The sequence below is a fragment of the Eucyclogobius newberryi genome, unplaced genomic scaffold (assembly GCF_026437365.1).
Source record: "Eucyclogobius newberryi isolate DKJ021-1_F unplaced genomic scaffold, fEucNew1.0.hap1 SCAF_328, whole genome shotgun sequence".
In the NCBI taxonomy this organism is placed as follows: domain Eukaryota; kingdom Metazoa; phylum Chordata; class Actinopteri; order Gobiiformes; family Gobiidae; genus Eucyclogobius; species Eucyclogobius newberryi.
The window spans coordinates 70,001-84,162 of NW_027315977.1; the positions used below are offsets into that span (position 1 = coordinate 70,001).

At 42.4% G+C, this 14,162-nt stretch overlaps 1 protein-coding gene across 1 annotated transcript in view; it reads left to right on the forward strand.

Annotated features, from left to right (window-relative positions):
* Positions 1 to 13,754, forward strand: part of arl5a (ADP-ribosylation factor-like 5A) — a 19,699-nt gene extending 5,945 nt beyond the window's left edge. Inside the window, exons 2-6 of the mRNA XM_072461868.1 lie at positions 7,435 to 7,495; positions 8,157 to 8,304; positions 8,867 to 8,950; positions 9,055 to 9,206; positions 13,171 to 13,754. Of these exons, the coding sequence (XP_072317969.1) occupies positions 7,435 to 7,495; positions 8,157 to 8,304; positions 8,867 to 8,950; positions 9,055 to 9,206; positions 13,171 to 13,219 (494 nt within the window). The 3' untranslated portion in view covers positions 13,220 to 13,754. The remainder of the gene's footprint in view (positions 1 to 7,434; positions 7,496 to 8,156; positions 8,305 to 8,866; positions 8,951 to 9,054; positions 9,207 to 13,170) is intronic.
* Positions 13,755 to 14,162: the final 408 nt, after the last annotated feature.

Sequence of the window (14,162 nt, forward strand, 5' to 3'; positions counted from 1 at the left end):
GTCCTGGTCCTGGCCCTGGCCCTGGCCCTGGCCCTGGTCCTGGTCCTGGTCCTGGTCCTGGTCATGGTCCTGGTCCAGCCCTGGTCCTGGTCCTGGTCCTGGTCCTGGTCCTGGTCCTGGCCCTGGCCATGGCCCTGGTCCTGGTCCAGCCCTGGTCCTGGTCCTGGTCCTGGCCCTGGCCCTGGCCCTGGCCCTGGTCCTGGTCCTGGTCCAGCCCTGGTCCTGGTCCAGCCCTGGTCCTGGTCCTGGTCCTGGTCCTGGTCCTGGTCCTGGTCCTGGTCCTGGTCCTGGTCCTGGTCCTGGTCGTGGTCCAGCCCTGGTTCTGGTCCTGGTCCTGGTCCTGGTCCAGCCCTGGTTCAGCCCTGGTCCTGGTCCTGGTCCAGCCCTGGTCCTGGTCCTGGTCCTGGCCCTGGTCCAGTCCTGGCCCTGGTCCAGTCCTGGTCTTGGTCCTGGTCCTGGTCCTGGTCCAGCCCTGGTCCTGGTCCTGGTCCTGGTCCTGGTCCTGGCCCTGGCCCTGGTCCAGCCCTGGTCCTGGTCCTGGTCCTGGTCCTGGTCCTGGTCCTGGTCCAGCCCTGGTCCTGGTCCTGGCCCTGGTCCTGGTCCTGGTCCAGCCCTGGTCCTGGTCCTGGTCCTGGTCCTGGTCCAGCCCTGGTCCTGGTCCAGCCCTGGTCCTGGTCCTGGTCCTGGTCCTGGTCCTGGTCCTGGTCCTGGTCCTGGTCCTGGTCCTGGTCCTGGTCCTGGTCCTGGCCCTGGTCCTGGTCCTGGTCCTGGCCCTGGTCCATATTACATATCACAATAATCCTCAGTATTGTTCAAACTCTCATAGAAAGGTTTCCATGCTTCTTTAGTGCAGAGTAAATGTTGACAGTCCGTTTTCTGACCGCTTCATCCCGGCACTCACAGCTGACCCCGCCCCCATCCGCTTCTCCGTCTCCCGGGAGATTTCAAACCTTTTAACCCCCGGATCACGCCGCAGCGCCGCTGCTCGCCTCCACCGGGACTAGAGACGAGTACTTGTACATCCACCAAATACACGCTGAAATATGGTGACTTCTGGAGGCTTCTAGACAAAGAATATTTACAAAAAAAGTGGATGAAAATCAGACATTTCAATCATTTTTTTTGATATTTTGATTTAATAATGTCGCTGTTTTTGGTATAAAGCGTTTGCAGGGCACGTGTTTTAGAGTCTGTAAAGTCCACATAACCAAGAATATGATCATTTCTTATCGTCTTGAGTTGATTAATTGTTGGTAAATTGTTTTACAGGAGGTTAAAGGGTAAAAAAGACGGTCACAAATGTAAAAATGTGGCCTGTAGTTCTTTAATCGGTCGATGGTGTCTTAGTCCACTATTTGTGTAGTATTATGTGAGTTTATTCTGCCTTTTTTAACTTGTGAATATGACATATACATGGACCATTCTGTATAAATAGTTATTGTTTTATAGAATCTCGTGAGTTTGCGTTTGAGTTTGTCTTTTCGGCACAGTTTGGGTAGATATTTGGTCAAATTATAGAGATACTGCCCTAATATGGCATGTAAAATGTAGATCAATGTATTCATCTACTTCTTTTACTTCTTTCATTTGCACTCGCCGTTTCTTTTCACAGATTATAATAAAAAATCTATTCAATTTCACTGTTAAACTAACCATTATTTTGTTGATCGACCTTTTTTATTTATTTAAAAGTGACACATTTTGAACTGAATTAAGTATTTTCCTTAAAGTAAACATAAATGTAAAGTATTTTATCATCCTGCTCTTTTATGTCAAATTAATCATTCAGAAAGTTTTATTTCATAAAGCGGGTCGCATATTGAGGAGTGGTAATGTGCAAAGAAAACAAGAAAATAATAATTAAATCACAATTATGTTTACATTGAGACTTTTAAAATACATTTCAACCCAAATAAAGGATGAAATCGAATGAGTGAAGACTTCAATAAAGAGAATTTCTGCAAATAAAAGAACTGTTTAATCTTTTTTTGCATTTACATGTAAAAATATGCCGCTTTCTTTGTCATAAAATGTATTTCCGTTTGTTTTGGAGTGAATACAGTCCAGATAACTAAATACGATTAGTGGATGAATCGTTGACGTCTTAATCAAACTACACAAATGACAAAGGCAGGAACGTGTTACTGCTCGCGCTTGTACTCGGGCGTGGTCTCCAATGAACAGATGTCTCCTTTTCTAAGTATTGTCAATGTATATAACCTGTCATTTGCGAGCAAAAGCACGAGCGCGACACTTGACACGTACTTTCACTTCCTCCGTGTTTCTCGGCCCGTGGCATGTTGTTGTTTCCTGTCAGTTGAATATGTTTGTGAAGTAAAGTGTTTGTGTTGTTCAATGCTGTAAAGGAGTACACAAAACATGAAAGTACAAGTACACAGAGTACAGTTACAGCGGACAAACGTGTCAGATAAGACTGACTGAAGACTAAAGAAAATCAACCTTTTGTGACTAGTTTTAGAAAGTTTGAAGTATAAAATCACGTGGGAATATGACACAGTATTTATGTATTTGTGTTGACATTAAGGTCGATGTTACATTCATTGTTGAATATTTTGTGGGAACTGTAACTATGACAACAAAAAATAAACAATGGTACCACTTTGTAATATCTACACCTTAATTAGGGTGAGGATTTAGGGCTGGGTATTAAATATTCCTAATAACTTTGTTCATTATAAGGAATAATAAAGGATTTTTTGCAGATTTGAGAACTCAAGCGACTGTTAGTCCCTTTTTTACATGTGCACACTCACCTCCGCAGAAGCACACAGCCGCTCCGCTGCTAGACGTGTGTTTGTTTATTAGCACGACAGATCGCATCGCATCTCTCGTCTCAGCAGATTTCCGTCTTTTCGGAGCTCGAACACAGTCTTTCTCTGTCGTCATTTTACACTGTTCACTGAAGGAACTCACTAAACACACACCGGCATATCATACCACGCATGTGCAGCCAGGGAAACGTGCTGCTATCCTGGGAACGAGGCTGCAGGTGTGCAGAAGGACGCAGGGAATGATGGACATGTGGGAGATCTACTCCACTGTCCACGCCACGAGATAATGAGACTCAGATTGCTCGCCAAAGATCCTCTATTATTCTTTTTATTATTGTTTACATTAACTGTATTTTAGTTTAATGAGTCGTCCGACCTGTAGGGGGCACTTTAAATATATGTTTCAACCCATTTCTGTTGCATCCACAGAAAACACTCTTGTCAGTGCTCAAAATGCAAGTCAATTCATTCACATGCACACGCACACATACACACACACACACACACACACACACACATGCGCACACATACGCACCACACACAACACACACACACAGCCACACACAGCCACACACACACAGCCACACACACACACACAGCCACACACACACACACAGCCACACACAGCCACACACACAGACACACACACACACACACACACACACAGCCACACACAGCCACACACAGCCACACACACACACACACAGCCACACACAGCCACACACAGCCACACACAGCCACACACAGCCACACACCATACACACACACCACACACAACACATACATACATACACACACACACACCACACACAACACATACATACATACACACACACACACCACACACAACACATACATACATACACACACACACACCACACACAACACATACATACATACACACACACACACCACACACAACACATACATACATACACACACCACACACAACACATACATACATACACACACACACACCACACACAACACATACATACATACACACACAACACATACACACACACACACACACTCCCCTTTTGTTGTTGCCGCGGTCACATTCACAGCTGTTAACCTCCTTCTGGAGTTTGTACCGACACAAAACAAACTGTTTTAGCTTTCACTGCATTTAAGATGTTTACCAAACTCAAACGCAGAGGCCGGTTTACCACTTCTAGGAATATTCTATTCAAGCTGAAAAACAAAAACAAAACATTCGATGTGAGAAATTAATAAATAGATTGTTTTTATATTACACTTGCCACATAATGCATTTAATTTACCAAAACACTACAATATTGTGTTTTGTTGCTATTGACACATTTGAGCTGGTTGAATTTTCTCCCATTCACAAAGAGACACACTTGTGTGAGTGGTTTGATGGTGTAAAGAAGCGGTTGTTTTAAACTCTCATGTGACTGGCCCGTGCTCCTGTCAGCTGAGGTGGACATGCCCTCTGACCCTGAATCAGGTCAAATCACTCAAGAACTGGCAACAGCATTTCCTTCAGTAAGCAGAATGTGTTTAGCAACGTTCAGCACGTTTTAAAACTCTCTAACAATATATTTATTTTCTCTCATTTGTAGCGTAACATTCTCTGTAGTTTGAATGACACTTTCTTGGCACATATAAGATAAGATAAGATGGGCTTTTTTACAGAGGAAAAGAACAGATGACTTATAGAAAACTCTTATAAACAAAATATTAAATAAACCTCTCATATTCTTAATAAGGAATAGAGAGGGAAAAACTAAGATAACATAAGACAAAATAATAGTGGCAAAAGTAAACACTCTTGCCACTATTATTATTATTATTCAGGGTTCAGAATAAGCGTTATCGCATCGCAAAATGCGACGCAATTTCTCTCAAATGCGATGCGTTTGTCATAAAAAAGTGCTTTTGTATCGCAGCTTTTGCGATACAAAAATGTGTGTTCAATTGTATAACCAAAGCGCCTAAAAAGCACTGATCACTCGTCAATCGATCGTCAATAACAGCATGACTGACGGGTCCCGCTGCTGTCACAGATCGCGCGTGCGAAAACTGCTGAGCTGGAGGAGCCACCGGGAGCGCGGAGACGATGAGGCGCTTTACGAGCGCCGCGTCTCGCTGATCTCACATAGTTATGAGTTACACATAGTTATGTATGTTCCCGTTCTCACACATAACTATGTGTAACATGTAGTTATTGTGTAACATGTAGTTATTGTGGTGAGATCAGTGAGACGCGGCGCTAGTAAAACCCCTCGTCACCTCCGCGCTCCCGTTTTCACCCCGAGGATGTGGAATTCAAAGGGTCAAACTCACTCATGTCCAGGACAAAACCAAAACGTGTTGTGTGTGTAAGAGAAGTCATTCTGATATAAACAACTCATCGTCAGGACGACTCTGGTGGTGATATGTAACTTGTGAGTGTAAAGACAATATGTAAATGAGACTCGTGCAAATAGTCATCTGATGATGATGATATGGAAGAAAGTTGTAAATAAGACCATCTGACTTGGTGTTAAAAGTGGTATGGACGATTTTTTTCAGCAAATTTGTTATCATATTTCCTCGTGGCGTGGATAAATAATTTGTCCTGCCACGTATCAATCATAAAACGCACCTTCCGCTCACCTGCAGCCGCGTCAGGTTCGTCCTCACGTTTCCACGTGCCTAAGCGCATGGATTTATCATAATATAGTTCCCTCAGTGTACGGGGCAAAATGAAGACTGAGAAAGACTGAACAAATCTACGGGAGACGAGTGATGCGATGCGCTCCGTTGCGCTAATAAACAAACGCACGTGTGTGTTGTATCAGTCCACACGGGGGAGTGCGCATGCGCACTTCCACCTGAGTTCTCAAATCGCCGAAAAATCGTCCATACTGCCTTTAATTCATTTGTTCAACAAATAATTTTATTTGCAAGTTTTCTATTTTATTTAGAAAAAAATGTTCAAAGTGTTCAAAAGTTCATTTGTTAAGAGTTTTTTAAAAATAGAATATTTACAAATACATTTGAAATAAATAATCTTGTTATATCAATGGAAAATATTGATTGTTAGTCACTTTTGTGTTTTGCTATGCAATTATCAAATTGCTTTACAAATTTGAAAATAATTGCGGATTGTGTAGCAGCTGCTGCTGCACAAGTGAAAATCCTTAATCTGAACCCTGTTATTACACATTTACATTATACAAAGGACACATATTATGAAAATCTGATGAAATACATCTGGCTTCGTTCACGCTGCTCTCCCCTACGATCGTCAAAAACACTGAATCTCCTCCATCTGTGACGTTTCCTCCATCTGTGACGTTTTCTCCATCTGTGACGTTTCCTCCATCTGTGACGTTTCCTCCATCTGTGACGTTTCCTCCATCTGTGACGTTTCCTCCATCTGTGACGTTTCCTCCATCTGTGACGTTTTCTCCATCTGTGACGTTTCCTCCATCTGTGACGTTTCCTCCATCTGTGACGTTTCCTCCATCTGTGACGTTTCCTCCATCTGTGACGTTTCCTCCATCTGTGACGTTTTCTCCATCTGTGACGTTTCCTCCATCTGTGACGTTTCCTCCATCTGTGACGTTTCCTCCATCTGTGACGTTTCCTCCATCTGTGACGTTTCCTCCATCTGTGACGTTTTCTCCATCTGTGACGTTTCCTCCATCTGTGACGTTTCCTCCATCTGTGACGTTTCCTCCATCTGTGACGTTTCCTCCATCTGTGACGTTTCCTCCATCTGTGACGTTTTCTCCATCTGTGACGTTTTCTCCATCTGTGACGTTTTCTCCATCTGTGACGTTTTCTCCATCTGTGACGTTTTCTCCATCTGTGACGTTTCCTCCATCTGTGACGTTTCCTCCATCTGTGACGTTTCCTCCATCTGTGACGTTTCCTCCATCTGTGACGTTTTCTCCATCTGTGACGTTTCCTCCATCTGTGACGTTTCCTCCATCTGTGACGTTTCCTCCATCTGTGACGTTTCCTCCATCTGTGACTCTGAGAATCTTCTGCTGTTTTTAGCTCCATAAATCATCTCCGATCGACTCGTCCTGTGACTTTCTACCGTCTCGTCACGATCAGTACAACTGCGTTCCGAGACCAGGAAGCGAACTGTAATATGTAATATGAAACTGGCGTTAAACAGCAGAGATCCAAATGTGTTTTTATTTGTTATTAAAAAAAATATTTGTTATAAAAGAAAACTAGTTATAATACACAAAATACAAATAATGCATAATATTTTCCTTTAAAAAAATGTTTTCACAGCTAATTAATATATTTCCTTATGTAAGATTGAAACAGTTAATTGAATAATTGTGACTAGCCGACTATGAAACATATTATCTGGACCATACACTCTTTTATAACTAAGACGGGGTCATTACTAGATCAAAATATAAAAAAATAATGCACTTCATCTGTAAGTATTCTCTTCGATCACGGAGCCTTCAGTTGCCATAGTTCAACCTTTATTCAGCTGAACAAATCTTGATACAATAGAAATACTGGTTGGACTGGTTTGATCATGTACAATAAACGGAGTTAGAAAGTCCCTTTGTGTTCCTCGTCTTTGAACTGAACCGGTCGTCTTCCCGTCACTCGCAGCAGTTTAATCGATGGATATTTGTCTTTCTTTATTGTCTTACAGAGCACAAAGTCATCATTGTGGGGCTGGACAACGCCGGCAAGACCACCATCCTGTACCAGTTGTAAGTACAATGAACTCACTCCTCCATAAATACTTGTAATGGGAACATTTGGAAAGTACACAACTGCAATTTCACTGATAAATATTGTCTAGGACTGACTGCCGATAGATTTACAGGACAGTCTAAAGAATTCTGCTTCTGTATCGTTCCACAAAGCTTGTTTCTAGCAGTTTTTGGGGTGCAACGTAAAACAATGAATATAATAAGTAGCTCACACGGGGATGATGACCGCGCTCTTTTAATGCACACTGTGCTTCGCCCGTTTACAACAGTAATGATTCATTTTCCTACTACTAATTAGTATGCACGGGGCGTGCATGAGTGAGGAGTGCGTTGGTGGGTGCGTTGGCGAGTGCGTTGGCGAGTGCGTTGGCCAGTGCGTTGGCGAGTGCGTTGGCGAGTGCGTTGGCGAGTGCGTTGGCCAGTGCGTTGGCGAGTGCGTTGGCGAGTGCGTTGGCGAGTGCGTTGGCGAGTGCGTTGGTGAGTGTTTGGAAGCGGGCGAGCGCTTGATTACGTGCTTCACGCGGCCTTACAGGACTAATAAGCCTCTCGCCAGCTTGTGGCGCTCGGGCCTAATGATGATAATAATGATGATAATAATGATAATAATAATGATAATAATAATGATAATAATAATGATAATAATGCTTCTGCTTGTCAGTTCCATGAACGAGGTGGTCCACACATCGCCCACCATCGGCAGTAACGTGGAGGAGATCGTGGTGAACAACACGCACTTCCTCATGTGGGACATCGGGGGGCAGGAGTCACTTCGATCCTCCTGGAACACGTACTACACCAACACAGAGGTACACAGAGTGTGTATATATATATGTACATTATTTCAAATGAACCTCAGGAATGTGCCGACATGTGTCTGAGCCTCAAAACCAATCACACAAAACATTTAAAAATAAAATAATAATTTGGAAATTAATAAATTTGCCATCCCCTTTTTTTTCTAATGTTAATCTTTACTTATGTTATGTTTTCCCTGGTCCTAGTTTTAGTTTTTTTTTAGTTTTTTTATGTTGTCAATTTTTTAGAATACATTGGGACTAAACAAAACATTCATTTTGTGCATGTTTTTTCTTTATATATTTATATATCCCGCACTCTCTGGTCTGTTAATTATTTCAAACGGCAAGATAAAAAGGCACTTCACATTTTGTTCACTTTTTTGAGGAAAGATTTAGCAGAAAGGACTTAATTTTCTAAAATGGTCACTTTTTTATTGAACTAAAAAAAACAAAAAATGTTGCGAATTGAATTTTTGTCTTTCTATTGTGACCTAAATGATCAGGATTATGGATGAACACAATAATGGTGGCGTCCCGAGCGCAGCGTGTGAATAGTGTGTGTGTTTTTCAGTTTGTAATCGTGGTGGTGGACAGCACGGACAGAGAGCGTATCTCGGTAACCAAAGAGGAGCTCTACAGGATGCTCGCACATGAAGTGAGTACCACCGCGCGTTTCATTGAGCGGACAGCAGGGGGCGTGCTCTTCATGGGTGTGTCTTCTTCATGGGTGTGTCTTCTTCATGGGTGTGTCTTCTTCAGGACCTGAGGAAGGCGGGGCTGCTGATCTTTGCAAACAAACAGGATGTGAAAGGCTGTATGTCTGTGGCTGAGATCTCCCAGAGTCTGCAGCTCACGTCTGTCAAAGACCATCAGTGGCACATCCAGGCCTGCTGCGCCCTCACTGGAGAAGGGTCAGTACTACAACTACTACTACTACTACTTATACTACTACTACTACTATTACTGCTGCGCCCTCACTGGAGAAGGGTCAGTACTACAATTACTACTACTACTACTACTTATACTACTACTACTACTATTACTGCTGCGCCCTCACTGGAGAAGGGTCAGTACTACAACTACTACTACTACTACTTATACTACTACTACTACTATTACTGCTGCGCCCTCACTGGAGAAGGGTCAGTACTACAACTACTACTACTACTTATACTACTACTACTACTACTACTATTACTGCTGCGCCCTCACTGGAGAAGGGTCAGTACTACAACTACTACTACTACTACTACTTATACTACTACTACTATTATTACTGCTGCGCCCTCACTGGAGAAGGGTCAGTACTACAACTACTACTACTACTACTACTTATACTACTACTACTACTATTACTGCTGCGCCCTCACTGGAGAAGGGTCTACTACTACTACTACTACTACTACTACTACTACTACTACTACTACTACTACTACTACTACTATTACTGCTGCGCCCTCACTGGAGAAGGGTCAGTACTACAACTACTACTACTACTACTACTTATACTACTACTACTACTATTACTGCTGCGCCCTCACTGGAGAAGGGTCAGTACTACAACTACTACTACTACTACTTATACTACTACTACTACTACTATTACTGCTGCGCCCTCACTGGAGAAGGGTCAGTACTACTACTACTACTTATACTACTACTACTACTACTACTATTACTGCTGCGCCCTCACTGGAGAAGGGTCAGTACTACAACTACTACTACTACTACTTATACTACTACTACTACTATTACTGCTGCGCCCTCACTGGAGAAGGGTCAGTACTACAACTACTACTACTACTTATACTACTACTACTACTACTATTACTGCTGCGCCCTCACTGGAGAAGGGTCAGTACTACAACTACTACTACTACTTATACTACTACTACTATTATTACTGCTGCGCCCTCACTGGAGAAGGGTCAGTACTACAACTACTACTACTACTACTACTTATACTACTACTACTACTATTACTGCTGCGCCCTCACTGGAGAAGGGTCTACTACTACTACTACTACTACTACTACTACTACTACTACTACTACTACTACTACTACTACTACTACTACTACTACTACTACTACTACTACTACTACTACTACTACTACTACTACTACTACTACTACTACTACTACTACTACTACTACTACTACTACTACTACTACTACTACTACTACTACTACTACTACTACTACTACTACTACTACTACTACTACTACTACTACTACTACTACTACTACTACTACTACTACTACTACTACTACTATTACTGCTGCGCCCTCACTGGAGAAGGGTCAGTACTACAACTACTACTACTACTACTACTTATACTACTACTACTACTATTACTGCTGCGCCCTCACTGGAGAAGGGTCAGTACTACAACTACTACTACTACTACTTATACTACTACTACTACTACTATTACTGCTGCGCCCTCACTGGAGAAGGGTCAGTACTACAACTACTACTACTACTACTACTTATACTACTACTACTACTACTACTACTATTACTGCTGCGCCCTCACTGGAGAAGGGTCAGTACTACAACTACTACTACTACTACTACTTATACTACTACTACTATTATTACTGCTGCGCCCTCACTGGAGAAGGGTCAGTACTACAACTACTACTACTACTACTACTTATACTACTACTACTACTATTACTGCTGCGCCCTCACTGGAGAAGGGTCTACTACTACTACTACTACTACTACTACTACTACTACTACTACTACTACTACTAACTACTACTTACTAACTACTTACTAACTACTAACTACTACTTACTAACTACTACTTACTAACTACTACTTACTAACTACTACTTACTACTTACTACTTACTACTTACTACTACTACTGCTACTGCTGCGCCCTCACTGGAGAAGGGTCAGTACTACAACTACTACTACTACTGCTGCTACTAGTACTGCTACTGCTACAACTACTGCTACTGCAACTAGTACTGCTGCTACTACTACAATATCAACTGCTGCTGCTGCTGCTACTAAATAATGAATTTTGTACTATTAGAATTAAGAAGAACTAGACAGACGGCGACACATTAGACATGGCCAATGCTGTGCAAATTAACACAATTGTCACACAAAGACCGTAGCAACTGGAATAAAAGATTGGATAACTTTTGATGCCCCGCTCCTGAAGATGCGCCCATTCACTCATTGTTGACTATTTCTGTCATATCAGGAGTAAGTATGCATGATCAATGCCTTCTGCATCAGCGTTTTCACTGATTGTGCCAGGGGCGACTTGGTGATGCAGCGACTCGCTTCGCGCTGCGGTTGTCACCAATGAGTGAATGGGCAGCGCCCTTTTTTCTGTCATAGCAGGAGTAAGTGTGCATGATCCATGCCTTTGGCATGGACTAGTTCACTGTACTTGCCAGGGGCGACGGGGTAATAGGTCCCTCTGCTGGGGCTCGGGCCTAATGAAGGCACAAGTCCAACAGCCCCATTTTATTCCTCCACACTCATCATCATGTCTCTTTCACACTCGAGCGTTTGGTGAAGTGACCTCATGACATCACTTCACACGATCAAAACAAACACAAGATGTCTGCGCTTCACTGCCAGACTCACAGACCAACTAACATGTAGATCTGACATCGTTTCACTGCCAGACTCACAGACCAACTAACATGTAGATCTGACATCGTTTCACTGCCAGACTCACAGACCAACTAACATGTAGATCTGACATCGTTTCACTGCCAGACTCACAGACCAACTAACATGTAGATCTGACATCGTTTCACTGCCAGACTCACAGACCAACTAACATGTAGATCTGACATCGTTTCACTGCCAGACTCACAGACCAACTAACATGTAGATCTGACATCGTTTCACTGCCAGACTCAGACCAACTAACATGTAGATCTGACATCGTTCAGAGCAGTTTGTTGTCTTGTTATTGGGTGATATTTATCGCATCAGCTAAAGTATCAGCAATACTGTACTTTAGCAGATGGTGGTGAAGAAGCGTGTACTAACTATAACTGTTAGTTATAATGTATGTATTTATTACTCACAAACATAATCATAATGTTGTATAATACTTATTTTAAACATTTGAAGTCTTTCATTAGACATACGCACCATGGAAAAAAAATATTCTGGACTCGACAGAAATAACAATAACATTATTTTGGACTTGCTCTAACTCTTCTTTTTATGTATTTATTATTATATAATCTTACCTTATTCTCCCTGGTCCTGCCAGTTTTTTGTCTTTTTGTTGTTCTAATGAGAAAAAAAATTATGCAACATTTAAAAAAAAAGAAATCGATTAAAAAAACAACATTTGAGCTCTTTGTCTAAACATTACAACATTTAGCAGTTTAATTTTCTTGTTGATTTGTGTTGTTTTTGATGTTTTATGTTCTAGTAAAAATAATAATAATCACATTTTAAAAAATCCATAGAAAACATTTGAGCTCTTTGTCTAAACGTTACAACATTTAGAGGTTTACATTACATAGTTGATCATCGATGAAAGCGACGTATTTGTGCCAAAAGCCCCGACACTGCAGTTTTATTGAGGTGTAACGTTAGCTAGCTAAAGTAAAAAAATAATAATAACCACTAACGCTTCCTGACAACAACAAAACCTTCTGCTTTACGTACTTACTGTCACATCAAAATCCAGACTTTTTCATGATTAAAAAGCGCAATCGGAACCTCGACTTCTCATCCCGAGACGCGGCGTTAGCGTTTTATCGCCGCTTTGCGCTAAAATCCCGCGCGCGCACCGACGACGTAAACAAACACTGAAACGTTCACCGACACAACCTCTTTACAAATGTACTAAACCCGATGGATGGTCTTGTCCCTCCAGGTTGTGCCAGGGTCTCGAGTGGATGATGTCCCGACTCGGCGTGAGATGATGAACTCCGCCCTCTTTTTCGCGACGTGAGCGCCCTCTGCTGGTTTTCGCTCCCGAACTGAGCTCGAAATCGAGGACAAAGAAGAAGACGGACACCTCTTTCCCCGCGACTCCGAGACGGGCCTAAACTTAATTTATTTTACTTTTACGAGAGGGTCCGGACTGAACGAAACGCCCTCGTACGGAAGAGGACGTGGACTCTTCAAAATAAGACTTGAATTATTTAAATTTGAGCACGGGTTTCAGGTCAAAACGACGGCCTTGGCGGACACTAATCGCGGCCTGGTTTTTCCGTAGCCGCGAGCGACTCTTGCCCGTCCCGTGGCCTCTCGCAGTCAGTATTCTACCGGGCTTTTCGGGCGCGGTTTTTATCGCTCCTCACACGTACGAGTCCAGTATTTTAACGCGGTGCCTGCAAGAGAAACGGTCAGAAAAGGGATCGAAACGCAAAAGAAAAGAGAGAAATGCCAAGCTTTTTTTTTTTTTTGTTTTTCGATCCCCACCAATAATCTGTGAATAAAGTGTTTTTAACTGTGTTTCGAGCGTCGTTTGTTATTTGTTTCCGGAATTTTTTTTGTTCTTGATTGTGTTTTGATGCTTTTCAGGGCGTGGTCAGGAGCAGCGACAGGATATGGACAAGAGAGCTCACAGTTCAGTCAGTGCAACATAAAGAGTTATTAAGATGGCGTTATATCAAATCTGACAAAAGTTGGCAACCTTTTCCGGGTCGGTTTGGTTTCCTTGTGTCGTTCTTGTTGTAAATCTTTCTCCGTGTCGGCGTAAACCACCTGCAGATCGGTTTATCCTGTTGTTCCGGCCTTTTTGGAACTCCAGCCAATAAAATACAACATGCGTTTTTGTATTTTATGTGCATTTTACCTCGTACAAACTCGACTGAACAAAAGAATAGTTGTTTTTTTGTATGAGATGTGATGTATGTGATT